General features: G+C 32.5%; 1 protein-coding gene across 7 annotated transcripts in view; it reads right to left on the reverse strand.

The window, feature by feature from the left end:
- Nucleotides 1-18,668, reverse strand: part of Dzip3 (DAZ interacting zinc finger protein 3) — an 87,502-nt gene that overhangs the window by 26,294 nt on the left and 42,540 nt on the right. For all 7 annotated transcript variants that reach the window (XM_076867341.2, XM_076867339.2, XM_076867340.2 and 4 more), the window contains 9 exons: nt 18,270-18,346; nt 16,007-16,624; nt 13,700-13,732; nt 12,318-12,487; nt 11,424-11,468; nt 7,545-7,570; nt 3,886-4,051; nt 2,273-2,368; nt 1,988-2,115 (listed from right to left, as the gene is read on the reverse strand). In XM_076867341.2, the coding sequence (XP_076723456.1) occupies nt 1,988-2,115; nt 2,273-2,368; nt 3,886-4,051; nt 7,545-7,570; nt 11,424-11,468; nt 12,318-12,487; nt 13,700-13,732; nt 16,007-16,624; nt 18,270-18,346 (1,359 nt within the window). The remainder of the gene's footprint in view (nt 1-1,987; nt 2,116-2,272; nt 2,369-3,885; nt 4,052-7,544; nt 7,571-11,423; nt 11,469-12,317; nt 12,488-13,699; nt 13,733-16,006; nt 16,625-18,269; nt 18,347-18,668) is intronic.

Here is an 18,668-nt window from a genome sequence, read left to right on the forward strand (position 1 = left end):
GAGAAGGAGAGATGAAGCCTACTCTTGACTAGTTCTACCAGGAACTGCCTTGTTGAGTCTCATTGATGCTGGTTAGAGGTAGAGGCTCAGCTCTCATCCACTAGATCACACTGACACATACTGGCAGATGAATTAGGTGAATTACCTCCTTCTGTCTAGTGGGGATTAGAAGATCAGCTGCTTGGATTCATTCCCCAGATAAACAAATAAATACATACAAATAAATACATCATCATGATAAGGTCATCTGCCTTCTCAATATTGCTGATAGTATCCTGATATGGAAATAGATACTGCCACCTCTTTGTCAGGTGGACACTCAGATTGCACTGATTACTTTCTAGGGGTGGTACGGGGGCCACTGGTGTTTGGCTAGAGTACGGTGGTCACTATCAAAGGGTTTACTGTTGTTATACTTTCCTTTTCCTGATCTCTTGACTAGAGGAAACAAACTTCTTAGAATTTTTTTTCTTTCTGTGGTTATTCACAGTTCTAGCTTCTGTAGTATCTTGTCTGGGATATATATGGGAGGCAACAAGAACACTTACTGCCATTTTTGTTCCAACAAACCCCAAAGTCTTTAGACAATATATTTTACTCTTTCACCTTTTATTTATTACTTTTGTTCCTATGTTTGGTTGTGTTATAACCAGGATGCGGGGAGCTGAGAAGAATGGGACTACTGTATCTTGTTGGACCTAAAAGTTCCTGTTATATGTAATTCTAATTCTTACATGTTAATCTATGGTATCCATTTGCTCATCATAAATTTTGCATACATCTTGTTATCTTTTACATGTGCTTTATATAATTCTTGACACAGTGGGCACCTGACATATGTTTGGTGAATGCTCTGATGTGAAGACATATGCATCCTATAGAGTGGTGGTTGTAGCCCTATGGATTGAGAAGGAATATTCTTTGATGGCAAAAGAGAGGCTGCTCATCCACACTGATAGAATTGCTTTTCTTATCTCTGATGTTACATGACATATTCTGGATTGATTAGCATTTTCCAGGCTAAAAGATAAAGTTTTAAATCCTGAAATATAGATAAGTGAAGTAAGTGATTGTGGCCTGCTCAGTTGGCCTAGACTTTCTTAGGTCCTCATCTCCTTCTAAACTCACAGGATCTCTCTTACTCCAATAGGGACAAATCTAAAGGTGTTGGTAATTGAAATTATGTTGACAAAACTATGGCATCTAGTTCTTTGTAAAACCCTAACAACTAACAACATGTGATAGAAAATTTAGGTCTAAATTGCTGCCAATACTTCTCCAATTTTATAAGACATATCTTGCACTCCCTTACTATAAAACATCTGCTAGTTTTTGTCTCTACTCCCTACTAGAATTCTAGCAACTTCAATGGAATTTGAAATAGACTTCATGGATGGCTGGTGTTGTATAGTACAACTGTTTATTAAAAGAAGCAAATGTGTTACAAACTATGCTACTATTACAACTGAGATATGTGGGAGGCAGCTATTAGTATAAAAAATAAAGTAGGTGAATCGTTTTTCCCTAATCAGTCAGAATTTGGGGACTTTGGCATTTAATACTTAAGACTATAAAAGAAGAGAGATTGGTAAATATGGGAAGAGTCTCCATGACACAAATACTGACACACCAATATAAAGAAGTACTCAAATGATTCTATGGGTGTCTTTGAGAAATGTACTTACAATATGCTATAAAGAATCAGCCAATCATCAATCATATTTTTACAAATTATGAGTTACAACCTGAAAGTTAATTATCCTCTTCATATAATTCTATTACCTTCACACTTGTTTAGCCAATACATGAGCAGCTAGTTATTTCTCAATTCAATTGGCAAGGCAAAAATATAGTCGGTTTTTAAACAAGCCCTGTTTGGAATTTTGACTGTGTAGTCATATTGCCATCTAGTGGCCAAAATAAGTATCCTTATTAGATAAACAAGGGAAACCCACAATTTCCCTTGTATCAAAAAATTTGTACTTACTTGGAGACTTTATTGATTCCAAAAGCCACTTGTTGGTTAAGAGATGCAATGATTTTGTCTTTCTTTTTAATTTGCATTTGATTTTCTTGCCATCTAAATGTCACTGTTTTCAACTGTCTTTTGAAATCCTGGTCAATGAAAAATATTATTTCACAGTTAATTTGGTTTAAATCATTAGAAACTGAAAGAAAAACTCAACTGTATTCTTTTTAAAAAGAAACAATATTAAGTTTAACATTTGAAATATTTATTGCTTTCCTCAGATCTAGTGGGAAAAGTACTTACTTCACACTGATAGTGCAATTTACAAAGCTGCCGTTGATGGGCAAGCCTCTCCTTTTCAGTTTCTCCATAGTCTGTAGTTACCTTGCCAGTTGAACCCTATTAAGAAAATGAAATAATGCATGTCTTATTTTCCTCTTTAAAAAGTACTACTATTTTGTTATTTACAGGGGATTTAAAAATACCATCTAATACCTATTCATGTTTCATGTCTCAACTAAACCACCACTTCTGATGAGATAAACTCACCTCTCCCAAATTACACCCTTCACTAACAACACAGTTACTTATCTGCTGCTGCTTCTGTCGAATAACACCATCAGCATGCTTACCTATACTAGTACATTTTAATTATACAAAATAATGGGTTTCACTACGTCATATTCATACATGCAAATAATGTATTTTGATCACATCTACCCTGATACTTAACATTTTTTAAAGTATGCTTTTTGTAATAATGAGTCAGACACTCATTATTCCAATTTTAAAATAAAAGGGTAGCAACGTGCCCAAGGTCACACAGCATGTGGAGGAACCTGATTTCTAACTTAATTATCCTCCTCATATAATTCTAATTTATATAATTTTTAACTTAGGCAGTCTTAATTGCCCAAACCTCTTCACTGCACTTTATCAACTCACTTTAATATTCAACTTCTCCACTAGATTGTAAACACTGTTAACAGGGACCATGTCTTAACATAATGTCTTGGCAACATGTACATGATAAATGTTTTTGTCTTTTCTTAAATGAATAAACATTTTTTGAAAGGTATGTGACATTTTTATTCTAATTTTGAGTTGCTAGAGCTCTCCTGGATACTAAATAAAAACTTGGGGTCCCATAATTAAACTTTACCGTGACATCCAAAACTAAGAGTATGTAATTTCAGTTTAAATGTACATATTTGAATACTGTAGATGGGAAGGAGAAAAATTGGGCATGACCATTTATATGAATGCTGTACTACCAGTCAGGTAATCATCTGTACTGACAAATACTTCTTAGTGAATATACAAATAGTGACTACTATCACCAAGAGAATAAGAAAAAATTATTGTACATTATATTTTTATAAACACTTGATAAAAACCAGATTTCATTAAAAAAAAGTGTGTTTTACAAAACTATTTTTGGTCATAATATTGAATCCAGTAAAATTATTTTCCCCCCTTGTGGTGTCCATAAACCTTTTACAAGGAATACATTTGTAATAACCTTTGGCCAATAGAGAAGGCCAAGAAATGATTTGAAGGCTAATATGAAACATTTCCAGTTCCTAAAGTTTTTTCTCCCCTTCTTTTTTTTTCCTTCACCCTCCCCACCATATCTCCCTTCCTGTTTTTACTTTCTCCTTATAATAGCAGAAACTGCTGGGTTTTTAAAAAAATCATTCTGGGGGCTGTGGCTGTAGCTCAGTGGTAGCACATGTGCCTGGTATGTGTGAGGCACTGGGTTCAATTCTTAGCATCAGGTATTAAAAAAATAAAGATCTATCAGCAAATGAAAAAAAAAAAAAGTCATTCTGTTCAAAGAATATGGAAAAAAACAAAGGTTAACAACTATTTGTGGAATACAGAATCCGGGCTGTTCCCTCTCCACTCACACTTACCTGCTCTATCATGTCAAGAATATGCAATTCATCCAGGCTATAAAACTTGTCTTCAGATGCAGAATCCTCTTGAATGTCACTTGCATCATCTTTCATAAATCTACCAATGAGTTGTGGATTTGTTTGTTCTTTCTTCAACTGTTCTTCCTTCTCTACCATATATGAGCTGTAGTGGTGATATGATCAATGTGATTTTTTATTAACTATACATTGCTTTTCATCTAAGCTATTGTTTCCTAAATTAGTATTGTACTTGTCTCATGAGATGCCCAGAATTAGAAGGTGTCATGGTTAAAGAATGTTTGGATAGTGCTCATACCATATTTTTCTCTTGAACATTCACAACAAATATTAGAATATTTGAGAGAGCATTAAAAGAAACTATTAAATCCTATTCAACCCAATAAATTTATTTATTTATTTTAATTATATAAAACACAGGTTACACTCTGTCATTATCACAAAGGTATGGAACTCAACCAGTTCCAATTCAATCTCCACTATTTCTCCGTCTTCCCAGTCCTCTCCAGTCAATCTTACTTCAATCCATTTATAGTTTTTTGTTTTTGTGTTTTTTTTTTCAATTAGTGTCCTGTGGATATACCTGATGCTGGGACCCACTGTGCCACACTCATGCATTCACATGCAAAAGCTTGGTCAGATTCATTTCACTGTTTTTCCCATCTCTTCCTTCTCCTCCTCAATCTCCTTTGTCTACTCCACTCATCTTTCCTCTATATTAATGAAATTCAAGCTACCTTTTTCCTTTCTTTGTCTTTTAATGTTCCCCCCTTATTTTGAATTAGCTTCTTCATATCAGAGAAAAGATTCTACCTTTGACTTTTTGAGACTGGCTATTTCACTTAACACGACAGTCTCCAGATCCATCCATTTACTAGCAAATGCCATAATGTCATTTTTCTTTATGGCTAAGTAATAGTCTACAGTGTGTGTGTGTGTGTATACATATGTATGCGCGCGCGCGCACACACACACACACACACACACACACACTTTTCTTTTATCCATTCATCCGTTGAAGGGCACCTAGGTTGGTTCTATAGCTTGGCTATTGTGAATTGTGCTGTTATAAACATTAATGTGGCTGCATCATTGTAGAATGCTCATTTAAAATCTTTTGTATACATACAAAGGAGTGGGATAACTGTGACACATGGTGGTTCCATTTCTCGTTTTTTGAGGAATCGCCATACTGCATGCCAGAGTGGTTGTACTAATTTGCAGTCCCACCCACGATGTATGAGTATACCTTTTCCCCACATCTTTGTCAACATTACTATTATATAATTGCCATTCTGATTGAAGTGAGATGAAATCTCAAAAAATTTTGATACACATTTCTCTAATTGCTAGATGTCAAACATTTTTTTCATATATTTGTTGACCATTTGTATTTCTTTTGAGAAGCACCTATTTTGTTTCTCAAATTATAACAGAATTATCAGTTGACGTGTAAAACAATATTTTGAGAAACACTGGCAAGCATGTCCATATCTGCTCTATTATTTATTCATCCGAACATTCCCTACCACCCAAAATTGTCTTGACAAGTAGGCTGGTAAGTAGGCTGGTTTAATCAACTTCAGTGTAAATGGAGGGCTATGCAAAGCAACATAAAATAGATTATCAAATGTAAGTTTCTTTTACAAAAGAATTTTTAAATAAAACTATAGTGACAACATAGCATTCAGTAACTACACCACTAATAAGAACCACTAAAAAAATAAAAATAAAAATGCTAAATATATAATGTCAAGTGTCCAATTTTTATGCTTATGTCTAAAATTTAAATGCATGCTACTAATCTTTTACTTGGCCTACTATTTAGTAACTCTTAATTTTCTCCCTAATCTCCCTGAATGATAACTAGAAATAGTACTTTTATTTAAAACACAATATAGATGACTTGATTTTGCAAGTGAATAAAATTTTAGGATATAGTATTACTTTTTTAGAACACTAACATCTAACATTTGTAGAATTGATAAAACACTATATAAGGAGTCATTAGACATAACTGAGATATTCTCGAGTGACTTAAACATTTAGAAAGTTCAATGGAATCAATTGTTTATATGGACCAGTCTCCCGAACTCAATTTTTTAACTTATTTGAAGAGCTTAAAAAAAAAAAAAAAAAGATACAAGTTTTCAGGCACCCCTCTAAGTAAAAAAAAAAAAAAAATATATATATATATATATATATAAATTTGCATTCTTAAAATCTTCCCAAGATTATTCCGAAATATTTTCAGTACAATAATGGCACTGGAAAATTTAGGAAAATGTTCATATTTTTAACAGTTGAAAACTGAAGTATAAAGAGGTAAAATTACAATAATTTTCGAGACTGAAACAGAACAGAATGTCAAACAAAGTATGAAACAAATGTGAAAGAATGATTAACTGATGAATTGGGATGATAGGTATTTATATTGTAATATATATAGTATTGTCTTTACTTTGTGGATATTTGAAAATTCTCACTTAAAAACAAACCCTCCAGGGTATATTGATCACTATATAGATTTGGATCTACAATGTAAAAAAAAAGATTGCTGACAATGTGTCACTTTTATTAAGTAATTTTTATGGCATTTAGAAAAAGCCAAGAAACAAACAAACAAATAAACAAAACAAAAAACCTGTTGCTCTAGTGGCTCAATATGTTGCCAAAGAAAGCAAAATCATATCTTGGATTGTGGGGGAAGGGTACCAGGGATGAACTCCGCCACTGAACCATATCCCTGGCCCTATTTTGTATTTTATTTCAAGACAGGGTCTCACTGAGTTACTTAGCACCTGCTTTTGCTGAGGCTGGCTTTGAACTTGCCATCCTCCTGTCTCAGCCTCCTGAGCCATTATGATTATAGGCGTGTGCCACTGATGAATTATTTATTTAACAAGTGGATTGTGTCCACAAGAAATATTTACTAGAAATAATAGCTTTAAAGTTTACAAAATATGTTCTTGCTTTCATTTAAAAGATATCCCAATTCATATTCTGAGAAATTTTCTAATGTTTCTAATAAACAGTTACCAACATTTTGGTAGAAATAATGTTGTTCCTTCATTAAATGTTCTATCCCCTTCCTTCATCTAGTATATTGTGATCAATCACATGGTTATATAATATCTCTTAGTGATGTTTTGACATTGAAATGTTTATGTTAAAAGTTAAAAATTCACTGTCAATAACTGAGATTAAAAAAAACCAAAACCACCACCACCACCACCACTTTAGGTTAAATAAAAACACATTAAATCGAACTCTTCTAAAGAGGTCACCGGGGAATAACAATGATTTATTCTAGATCTAGTCTAGATTTGGCTACTACAATGTAGAATACAATTAAAAATATTTTATGCAGAACTCAACTTATTTCTTGAATGAAGCAGTGAGCACTAGATGACTCCTAAGTAGCCTCAGAGAAAAAATGGTGAGAGACTATTCTTCCAAGCGAAATGATATTTCAACTTTTTGTCATTTTCTGCAACATAGCAGCAACTTGTTAAGAAAAATAACTGTTTTTTTCTTCTCTTAGTGAAAAACTTTTCAAAGGAAAGCTGAGTGTTATGGACCAAACACCCTTTGCAAATACTAAGAAAAACTTAAAAATTAAATTAAATAATACTTACACTTGCTCTTCTTTTGAGTCCTTATTCTGAAAAAAAAAGCATTAAAAATTAATAACCTATATCAACTATATCAATATAGCATAGTGATATCTCATTTAGACCCAGTGTTTCTCAAATATTTTTGATCACAACCAAATAAATACATTTTATATCATGATGCCATATATGCTTACTTATCTATATCTTTACTCACAAGTGAAAAACTAGAATATAAATTTCATGAAATATTCATATTATCTGTAATGAACAGTGACTGTGGTATTTTTTATTTCTAAAATACTGTGGTATTTTTTATTTCTATTATTCTTCTTTAAAATGGTGGTTCTAATTTATTAAATTGATTTTATAATCTACTACTAAGTCATGACATATAACATTAAAAATCACTGACTTAGATAATGAAGGTGAATATTGGGGTCGAGTTTGAACCTGTTGGTAAAACTCAGAAAAGGGTATATGTAATTTCGATTTATTCCAATGCTAATTACAAGGGTTCTTGGAAACTTTCATGTAAAGTGCAATCAGACTAAAACATTAACAATATTAAACAAGGTGGGCAGGACCGGTGGCAGACGCCCATAATTGCAGTGGCTCAGGAGGCTGAGGCAGGAGGATAATGAACGAGTTCAAAGCCAGCCTCAGCAACTTATCGAGGCCCTAAGCAACTCAGTGAGATCTTGTCTCTAAATAAAAAGATATACAAACAAGGGCTGGGGATATGGCTCAGGAGTTAAGTGTCTCTGGGTTCAATTCCCAGTAGAAACAAAATCAAAAGAAAAACAAATAAACAAACAACAACAACAACAAAAACAAAAACAATAACAGAGAAGTATTCAGGAGATCTCAGTTTGGAGGAAATCTTTAAAAAGTCTCTAAATTTTATCTTCATTAAAACTATAGCAACAATGTATCAAATAAAGGTAACAGAAATGACATAAGTTAGGAATACTATATAAGGATTAATTTTTACCATCTCTTGTTTACAAGAAATTCAGAGTTTCTTTCTATACAGACAATGGTCTTCTTCATTTAAATTATTTTAAAATTTATTTTTAGTAGCTGATGGACACAACACCTTTTATTTCATTTATTTTTATGAGGTGCTAAGGATCGAACTCAGTGCCTCACACATGCCAGGTAGGCTCTCTACCACTGAGCCACAACCCCAGCCCCAGACAATGCTCTTCTGCTGTTACTAGTACACTAAGAAAATTCTGATGTTTCAGTTTTCTGACTTACGTTAAATGTTCAATGCCAATTTGATTTTACAATTTAGAATTACTGACTCTGACTTTGGTTCCTGTGCACTTGAATGCCCAAGTTGAAAAGATCTTTGGTTGTATATAATAAGTATACCTAGTATAGTATAAATTATTTCTAGATTATTTCTCAAATTTCCTTCTAGCTGTTCCCATGACAACTTTATGCCAATATACATCAATCTCTCTTGAATTCATCTCTGCAACTTCTGTTCTGTAGCAAGGCCACACAATCTGAAGAGCTAGATTTGTTTTCTGTCATTTTTTTCTCCCACAAGGCTTCATCACAAAAGACTTCTATTCTTTTCCCAATTCTAACCCTGGGAAAGAGATGGAAGGATCTAAATACCCAAAAGAGTTCTTTACAATTCAGATTATATTAGAAGAAATACTAAATACCTAACTGAAAAAAGAGAAAATATAGAATAGCTACAAAGTCTGTACTGTCCCCACTATATGCTATACAAATTCTACCTTTTCTTGATATTTTATTAGAGAATATAATTTCATGCAGAGACTGCTATGGTTTCAAATGACTGCTATGAAACGATTCGAGAAAGTTCAGAGGTGAACTGATTGGGTTATGAGCCACTTGAATGGATTAACTGGGTGGTAACCTAGGAGGGTAGACAGGGTATGTCTGGTGGAGATGGGTTGCTGGGGGTGTGCCTGTATAGTACATATTCTGTCTCTGCTGAAGTCTGTCTACTTTCTGGTGCCATGTCTTGAGCTGCTTTCCTTCACCATACTCTTCCACCATAAAGTTCTACCTTACATCAAGCTCAGAGCAATGGAGTTGGCCATCTCTGGACTGAAACCTCTGAAATCATGAGCCCCACATAAACTTTTCCTCCTCTAAATTGCTCTTGCTGGGCATTTTGGTAACAGTATTGCATAGCTGACTACAACAGTCATTGTTGCTTTGTGCAAAAAGCATACTTTAATGTTAAAATTTTTCGTAAGAATTCCTCATTCGAGAATTTGGTTGATGTCACTGTTTGTAACTGGTTGCCTATGCTACAACTAGACAATTCTTTGCACCTACAGCACAGCAATTTAAGCATATGAATAGGATTATTCCATATAAAATAATTGTTTGTGTAACTTTAAGCATTTTTTAAATATTTTAAAATTTAGATAAAAGATACAAGATAAAGGTATAAGATCTCTCTTCTAATATCCAAATATCTTAATAAAATTTATTTCAAAAGTACTTGAACTTCTTAAACTAAATTAGGAAAAAAGATGTTAAAGAAACAAAATAATACCTAGATATTTGTTGACATTTAATAAAACATTTTTAATATCCATATGTATGAAATTTTGAGTGATATTTCCATTTATTTCTAGTTGTATTTTCTCTGTTTGATTTCAATTTGACATTTCCATTTAACTAAAATTGAGAATTTGAGAATTATCTTATTTTAATTTTTTGGAATCAAAGAAAAGACATACTACATAGAACTTAGCTTTGTGGTTTGACAGCTGTGAATTTACTTGTCCAGCTTTGGATAGTATTAGACCTGGGACTTATCAATATTTTGGCAAAAATAAAATATACCACTAATCTAGTGAACTGGACTGTGTTTTATATGGCAAAAACTCTCCAAAAGTTAAAAAAAAAATGTCTTTTAAAAACAATTTAATTTTCAAAACTTTGGAGTTAAATAAGTTACAATAAATGATGGTTATGAAAACTGTGAAAATAATACCGATATTTATTTATCAGATAATGTATAAATTATCTTTATTTTGTTCTTTTTTGTTTTTTCTTTTTAGATACACATGACAGAATATTTTGACATGTTATTTATTTTGTTCTTCACATCAGTAAGTATTTTGCGAATTCATCTTAAGTTTCATCAATGATTAAAATTTGTGCATACTTCCAAATGACGAATATTATGGTCTCACCAGATTGTAGCTGGGAGAACTACAATTACTCAGTATATAATAAACAAAGATATCAAGATTTTAAATATATTGTTTCAGACTAGTAAAACAATATTTTTTTTCACCACTAAGTATGAACCACAAAATGGACAGTAATATGTCTGGTTAAAAAAAACACCTCACTTTGCATTGTAACTGTCTACGTGATTAGAAGACTTTTTGATAAAACTGTAAGACTTTTTGAATTGTTCTTTTTGGAACTGGTAGACATGAGGAAAGAGCAATGAAAAAGGTTGCATTTGTACCTTTATTGCACATTATTGCATTTTTGGCAGACTCTCAGACACACAAAAGAAGATTTCTTAACATGTTGAAAAATGCTTCTACAAAGTAGAAATATGACAAAGGAAGCTGTTATTAAAATACTCAGTAGACATTTTAAAAATAATAGTGGTATGCAGAAATTAAGGGAATTTTAAATTGACTAATTCAATCAACATATTTATATATTGAAAAGTGAAAATTATGATTTAGAGTTGTATATACTGTTTCAACCATGTACAACATAAGTGGATTTCTCTATAATCCTATACTCAACATGCCATTGAGTCATTCATGCTACATGTCTATCTTGGACTAATTTAAGTTCTAACAATGAATTTATGTATTAAAATGAAGAGGTCATAATCAGACAACTCTGTATTATAATGTTCATGTAGTCTCTTACCTTTTTATTCTTAGTTTTTTTCTTTTTCTTTGGTTTACTCTTAACCTAGCAGGCAAGAAATAAATCATTTAATATGCAGCTCAAAGTATACAATGGGATATTTTGCATACTGATAGCTTGTCTTCTACTACTATTAAATCATATTTCTTTCTAGGTTTTATGGAAACATTTATTTTTATTTTAATCTTAGTTTTTTGTCCTTGACAAATCAATAACATATAAAGGAATAGAATATTCTGTCAATAAGTAGGCTAAGGATAAATATTTTCAAGTGCTCACTTGAACACATGCATGTGACCAACAAAGAAAGAAAGCACTTTTATTTTACAACTCTTTTTTTGCTGTATTGTAGTGCTGCTTATCCTGTAATTCAGACATCTAGATATGTGACGAAGAAAGCACTTTTAAAAAAGCAACATATTCATGTTCATAAGATGAACGATTAAGTCCATGAAAAACTTAGTGACTATATAATAACTTTTGCCAGTTATTAAGAAACAGAGATTCTATCCTAGATGATTTAAATTCTACTTTAGTGCAAGTGGCATTGAAATATTTCAATTTTCTCTTTCTCTCTGCTCTATACCCCATTATGCACTCTTTTTCTTTCTGTTACTCTTCCACTTAGACTTCCATTAATAAGGAAGAAGAATTGTACTCAGAAATCTAGCATGGAGCCTGGCACAGAGTAAAGTGTTCAATAAATGTTGGTAAAATAAATGGTAATGGCAGGAATTATTATGGAAGAAAGTACTGAGGAAAGAAGTATTCCAATTCAAGTTCTGTGTGAACACAGTTAAATATAAACTAAAATCATAATGCCTTAAGTATAGTACACAAAACTAAAGGCCCAGATTAAGTTTATGAAATTCAAATATTAATGAAAGCTTATACTTCCTGGAGATCTTTAATAGATTCTGTTGAAGATTCACTGGGTATCGAGGCTCCATCTTTACTCATTTCTGCTAACTGTATTTCAGGGTTTGATTTCACATTTATATTATATTCCATGAATGGTGGACTTAGCTCTTCCTCTTCATTCTGCAACTCTTCTATTTCAATACCTAATTTTTAAAGACAAAGCACTCAGAATCTAGATGCAAGCAATTTTAGTCTCTTATTATGATTATAAAAATGCTCGCCTAAATATCTGTATGTGTATATGTGTATGTGTATATATATATATATATATATATATATATATATATATATATATATATAAAACATATGCCAAAAAAAAGAGATAAAGAATAAATCTTACTTTTTCTAAATACTAGATAAAAATACAATGTCTATCAATGATCAAATAATAGGTACATATAATTAGCCTGGAATTAATCTGTATGAACCAAAATGCTATGATATTTTGTTGGTATCTTAAGTAGACTGTAGTAGAACTTAAGTAGACACAAAATACAGTTTCTGAGTTTTGACACTGACCCTGTAAATACAGTAACCAGTATTATTTTAGGATACAAATCAGAAACATAAAGAAGATAAGGAAAAGTTAAAATATCTATTTTTTCTTTTTCGTAAGAAGGATATCAACCCCTTATTATGTGCTCTCTTTAACACTGTTCCTTGTTATTGCCACAGAGACTCAGCCCAAAACTTCACCTGGATGGTCCAACATTTACCTCTAAACAGATCTTTTTTTTTTTTTAAAGCTGAATGTTAATTATATTTAAAACAACAACAACACAAAAATGGAAATAAAAAAGCCAGGTATAGTATTGTGTATTTGTAGTGTCAGGTACTTGAGAGACAAAGACTTAAGCTCAGGAATTTGAGAGGCCATAATGGGGAAATTAGGAAAACCCCATCTCAAATAAATAAATAAATAAATAAATCAAATAAATAAATAAATGGAAGTTTAAAAATACATTAACTCACTTCATCACCTGGCCAAAAAAAAAAAAAAAATACAGCTATAAACAATGAATTGTTAATCAGATAAAGCTGTATATGTTTGACAACACATAGTACGTCAAGAAGGTAGGCATTTTTGCCTGCTGAAGCGAAGCATCTGGTAAGTAAAAAGTTAAAACATCATCGTTAGGTAAAAATCTGAAGTATATGTACTAATACCAAGGTTCATTCAAGATTCAGCTGGCCAGTATTAATATGAACAAGTGATTTCCCAAGCTTTTAATAAATAGGTATAGTTTACAGTTTATTAAACAGTTAATCTAACCAACTATAAATCCTATAGCTATCCCTTAGGTATCACAAATTAAAAGGTCACTCTTAATCACTTTATTGTTAAATATACTTACGTTGACTGCCAGTTATTGACTGCAGAGCAATTCCTATGGTATACAAAAAAATAAAAATAAAAAAATTTAGATGTACAACTACAAATGCTACCAACAAATGTCTAAGTTTAAGAAAAGAGTAAGATTTTTACACAGCACCAATTCATTCTATAATTAACTATAAAAATATCAATTTATGGTCATCAAAGCAATTTAGATAAGGCACAACCTAGATTATCATATAAAAATTATAATCTCTGGGCTGGGGGTGTGGCTCAAGCGGTAGCGTGCTTGCCTGGCATGCATGCGGCCCGGGTTTGATCCTCAGCACCACATACAAAAGATATTGTGTCCGCCGAAAACTAAAAAATAAATATTAAAAATTCTCTCTCTCTCTCTCTCTCTGTCTTTAAAAAAATTATAAGCTCATGAATAAGGAGAGAAAATTACACAAAAATGTATAGTTGATAAGAGAAAAAGCCTAGAAAATAAGTGCTTAAACAAAGCAGCAAATTCCTTATTATTAATTTAAGGCCATGAAGGGAAATTGTCAATTAAGAAGTAAATTTCCATTGAAACTTTGTGATTTTTTTAAGCAATCTGAATTATTCTGATGAGCACTCATTCTTCTTGTCTGTTAATATTTATTGAGCACTTATGCATCAGGCTGTGTTAATCTCTAGAGATTGAAGGGTGAAAAAAAAATAACCTTCATGGAGATTTAGTGAGAACAATGGGTATTAATCAAATAATCACAGATAAATGAATAAAAACTGCAAGTTTAATAACTGAAGAAAGAGAAGAAAGATACTAAGAAAGCCACTATTAAAGGAACTTGATCAATAAGCTCTTCAGACTATACAAGTAAAAACTGCTTGAAATGCCTGGAATTGGCGCTTAAAGTCCTTTCAAAGTATTACCTCATTTTCATGAGTTTTTGCTATTTAAAATCTTAATACAGTAAATATATTTTGAAAAATAAAATTAGTAAGTAAATTTATAAATCAAAAATTCTTCCTTACTAATTTTCCCATTTCACTAAACTCAGTGTCTCCTCACACTTATAAAAAGGCTCTCAAATATTAATCAAATAAAGCTATCCCAGAACCTTACTACCAGGACTGGGAGTGAGGCAAAGTAATTTTCTCTGAAGAAAACCTGGACCAGGTTCAACAATTACTAGAAACTTGGGAAATTGTACATTTAAATAGTATAGGTGTGGTCATCAGTTACTCATTAGGCTAATAACTTGGGGACAAGAAACATTCACTCAGAATAGCACAGCAAGAATTTCAATGATGCTGACAGGCTTTGAACTCTACTGCCCAAGAGGAGATCTGAGAAGCAATCCTGGGATGTAGCAGAGAAAGTCCAAAGTGTTTCACATATCAAAAGACAAGTCTATGAATGGAACTGCTGAACTCAGACACTTCTAATATCTAATATTTTAATTACCCACAGCAAATGGATAGCTACTAAAATTTTAAAATAAACATCAAGGTTTGGCTGAAAAGAAGAGAAAAAGAAACATATACCTATTGTGTCTATAAAGGCATCCTCAAATCACACAGCACCTGTAATTTATAGTTTTAGGCATATTTACTTTTGGAGAAGTAATAAAATCATTTTATTTAAAAAATTTTAAAGCTGGCATGAGAGTGCATGCCTATAATCCCAGTGACTTGGGAGGCTGAGGCAGGAGGATCACAATATAGAGGCCAGCCTTGGCAACTTAGTGAAGCTCTAAGCAACTTAGCAAGTAACTGTATTAAAATTAAAAAAATAAATAAAGAGGTCTGGGGATACAGCTCAGTAATAAAGAGCTCCTGGGTTAAATTCCAGTACCAAAAGAAAAAAAAGTCTTAATAACTGCTTTCTCAATATGAAAAAAGAAATCCTCTTGAGTATGTTTTTTTTTTCTATGAACTCCCTTCTACTTTAATGTCATTAATACCAATTTTTTTAGTTTCCTGCATCATAATATATTATTACATTTCTATAAATTTGTTTTCCTCTGAAATATCCTTTTCTCATCTTCTTCATGTGGCAAGCCTCTATAGATCATTTAAGAATTCCTTAAATATTATATTTTCCAGAAAGCTTTTTAAGACTCCTTTGAGGGAGGACATCCCACATATTCTGTAAATATCTGTAGTACCATAATTTCCATTACCACCTTCTTTTTTTTTTTCTTCTCATCACCTTCTTAATAAGTCTATTCTACCAAGAATTCAACTTCACTGACTCTTCCTACCCTTCACATTGTGCCTGGCACAGAGCAGACTTTCAATGAAGATTTACTGACTGAAGTAAACAATTACTTAGTACCTTGTTGATAGCAGGATAACATCCTCTGGATGATTTCTGGTACTGGTATGCCTAGGTAGATGGATAGCTGATGGTAATCAAGGGAGATATTCTCAATGGGATTTTCTTTCACTTTGTCAATATCCTCTTGCTTCATCCCAAGGCGCAGAAGAATATCTGAAACTTTTTTCCAAATTGAACTGAATTGTGACTCAGTGAGACCATTCATCAAAATCTCACTAAGGAGGATATCCCTGTATTTGCACAGCCTCAGGATGTCTGCAGACTTAGAGAGATCAGAAGATGGTGGTTCCATGTTCCAGCCTTTTTTGGGTGCAGGGAATACATTCAAATGTTTTATGAGAGCTAATAGAAGGCATAAGTCAAACTGTTTGGACTGTGGTAGCTCCTTGTTTGGAGGATAAAGAAGATGCCATGATCCACCCAATGGGTGATTGGTCCAAAGATGGTTGTAGTAGGATTCCAGCACATTCTTGTGTATAAGCAGCTCTTTTTTCAAAAGAGGGGGTGGCATAGCCTCATCAAATATTTGCCGGACAATGTCAGTACCAGAAATAATAATTATATGAAGCAGATGATAGAAATAATTATAATCAAGTTTGAAGATAGGCATTTCATCTGAAAATGAATTTTGAGAAGTCAAGACATTCCACATTAATGCTCTTTTTCTATGTGACCTCTTGAATTACATTCTAAGCTCCTAAACTATTCCTAAGGAATGAAGCACAGCATAGTGCTTTGCCACAACTGGTGCTAAATAAACATGCTGCTTTCTATCTAGCTGTCAAAAAACTTTAAACAAAAACAATATGTACCCAAGCAAAAGCAATCACCAGAACCTTTCAACCATCCAAGGTTTCATTCAAGTACATGAGCTTTGGCAACCAAATGTCATCAAAGTATTAGGCCTCTAAAATTCCTAAAATTTTCCAGGAATGATAATTGCAATGTTTATACTTCACTTAAACAACTATACTTTATCCTAGTTTTTAACACTATTCAATAGAGTTTCTATGACAAACATGTTTTATATTTGCATTGTCTAAAAATTGTCGGATACTGAGCACTGTAAATGTGCTTGAGGAACAGAGTGTTAAATTTTATTTAATTTTAATTAATCTTTAAACTATGCCATAGGCTGGTTGTTACCATATTAGAAAGCACATGTCTATATCAAGAAACATGAAACAATCTAAATCCTTATTACTCAAAGTGTCATCCACAGACCAAGAGCAGCAGCATCCACCTGGGAGCCTGTCAGAAATGCAGAATCTCAGGCCCCACTCCAGATCTACTGAATTAGCACCTGCATTTTAATAAAACCATCAGATTTTATTAAATACATACAAATTCTTAGAAGCACTAATCTAGTAAACTTCATGTTTTTACACCCCAAAATAAATTTAATGATAAAGTATGTATGTCATTAATGAAATAAAACAGGCATATGACTAAACTATTCAGTATTTTTCCAGTTTAGTAGTACTTCCACAGAAAGAAAACAGACTAAGATGAGTTAGAAAGTAGTAAGAATTTGGTATATGATAGTATTTGGTATATGATAGTATTTATTATCAATATAAAAATGTATTTATCATAGAATGTGGCTTATTTTATCCTTCTTGATTTTATGTTTTAATAAATTTTTAAATTAGCATTTATACTTAGTATACGTCACATATGCTGTGGACCTGAACAAAATTAACAATAAAATGACTCAAAGAGCTTTCTCCAGCTAGCCCAATAAAAAGCTGGCTGCTAAGAGGGATATCCATTTCCCCTAGCACAAAGGACTGCCACCAAACTAGTCTTCCTTGGGACCAAGGACCTGTAATGCTGGAGAGAGCATTTTCTAGTACATTCCTGAATACTGGCACCTTAGTTTAGACTACTTGGCTCAGATATGAGAATGTTCATTTATCCCATGTTAGGATGCTCTAAATGCTGCTCTATCAAAAGGAAAAATAGTAACAATGGGAGAGGAGTTAGAGGAAAGCTCTGCTGGGGCAAATCTTATTGTGTAGTCACAGCTACCTGGCATGCCATATTATAGTATGCCAAAGTAATATGATACCCATATACTGCTGATCTTTCTGTCTGTGAGTTCTAGCCTACACAAGGTGCTGCTCACTGATATAAACCCAAGTTTAGAGAACAGCCAATAAAGGTGATGGTATGCTTGTTAATGGCATGACATTTTACAGAGAAAGTAAAATATGTTCACATACTTTTCAAAAGGAGTCATATAAAACTAAAATAATACCTTTTGTATTAAATTTTAAACTGATCTTCGGTCTTATATCAGTATCAGTTATTTTCAGAGACATCAACTTCTTATAACTGCAAATGGAAAAAATTAAGTTACCGTGAAATAATATAAAAGTCAGTCAATATCTGTGGTATAAGTATGGTTAAATGGGTATTTTCTTCTCCTCCTACTGGAAATGATTCAAAAGCAAAGGAAAAAATCGAATATAAAATACAAAATACCAACAAAACCACACGCATTTTCATTGTAATTAAGAGGCAAATAGTATTGGTAGGTTCATACAGAGAATCACGTAAAAAGTTTATCTGCAAGAAGGCTTTGTGGTAGCAGAAAAAAAGAAAAATGGCTTACATTGTCAACAAAAACAAAAAATAGCAAACCTGGAACAACTTC

Source organism: Callospermophilus lateralis, chromosome 10 (assembly GCF_048772815.1).
Source record: "Callospermophilus lateralis isolate mCalLat2 chromosome 10, mCalLat2.hap1, whole genome shotgun sequence".
NCBI classification, from domain to species: Eukaryota; Metazoa; Chordata; class Mammalia; order Rodentia; family Sciuridae; genus Callospermophilus; species Callospermophilus lateralis.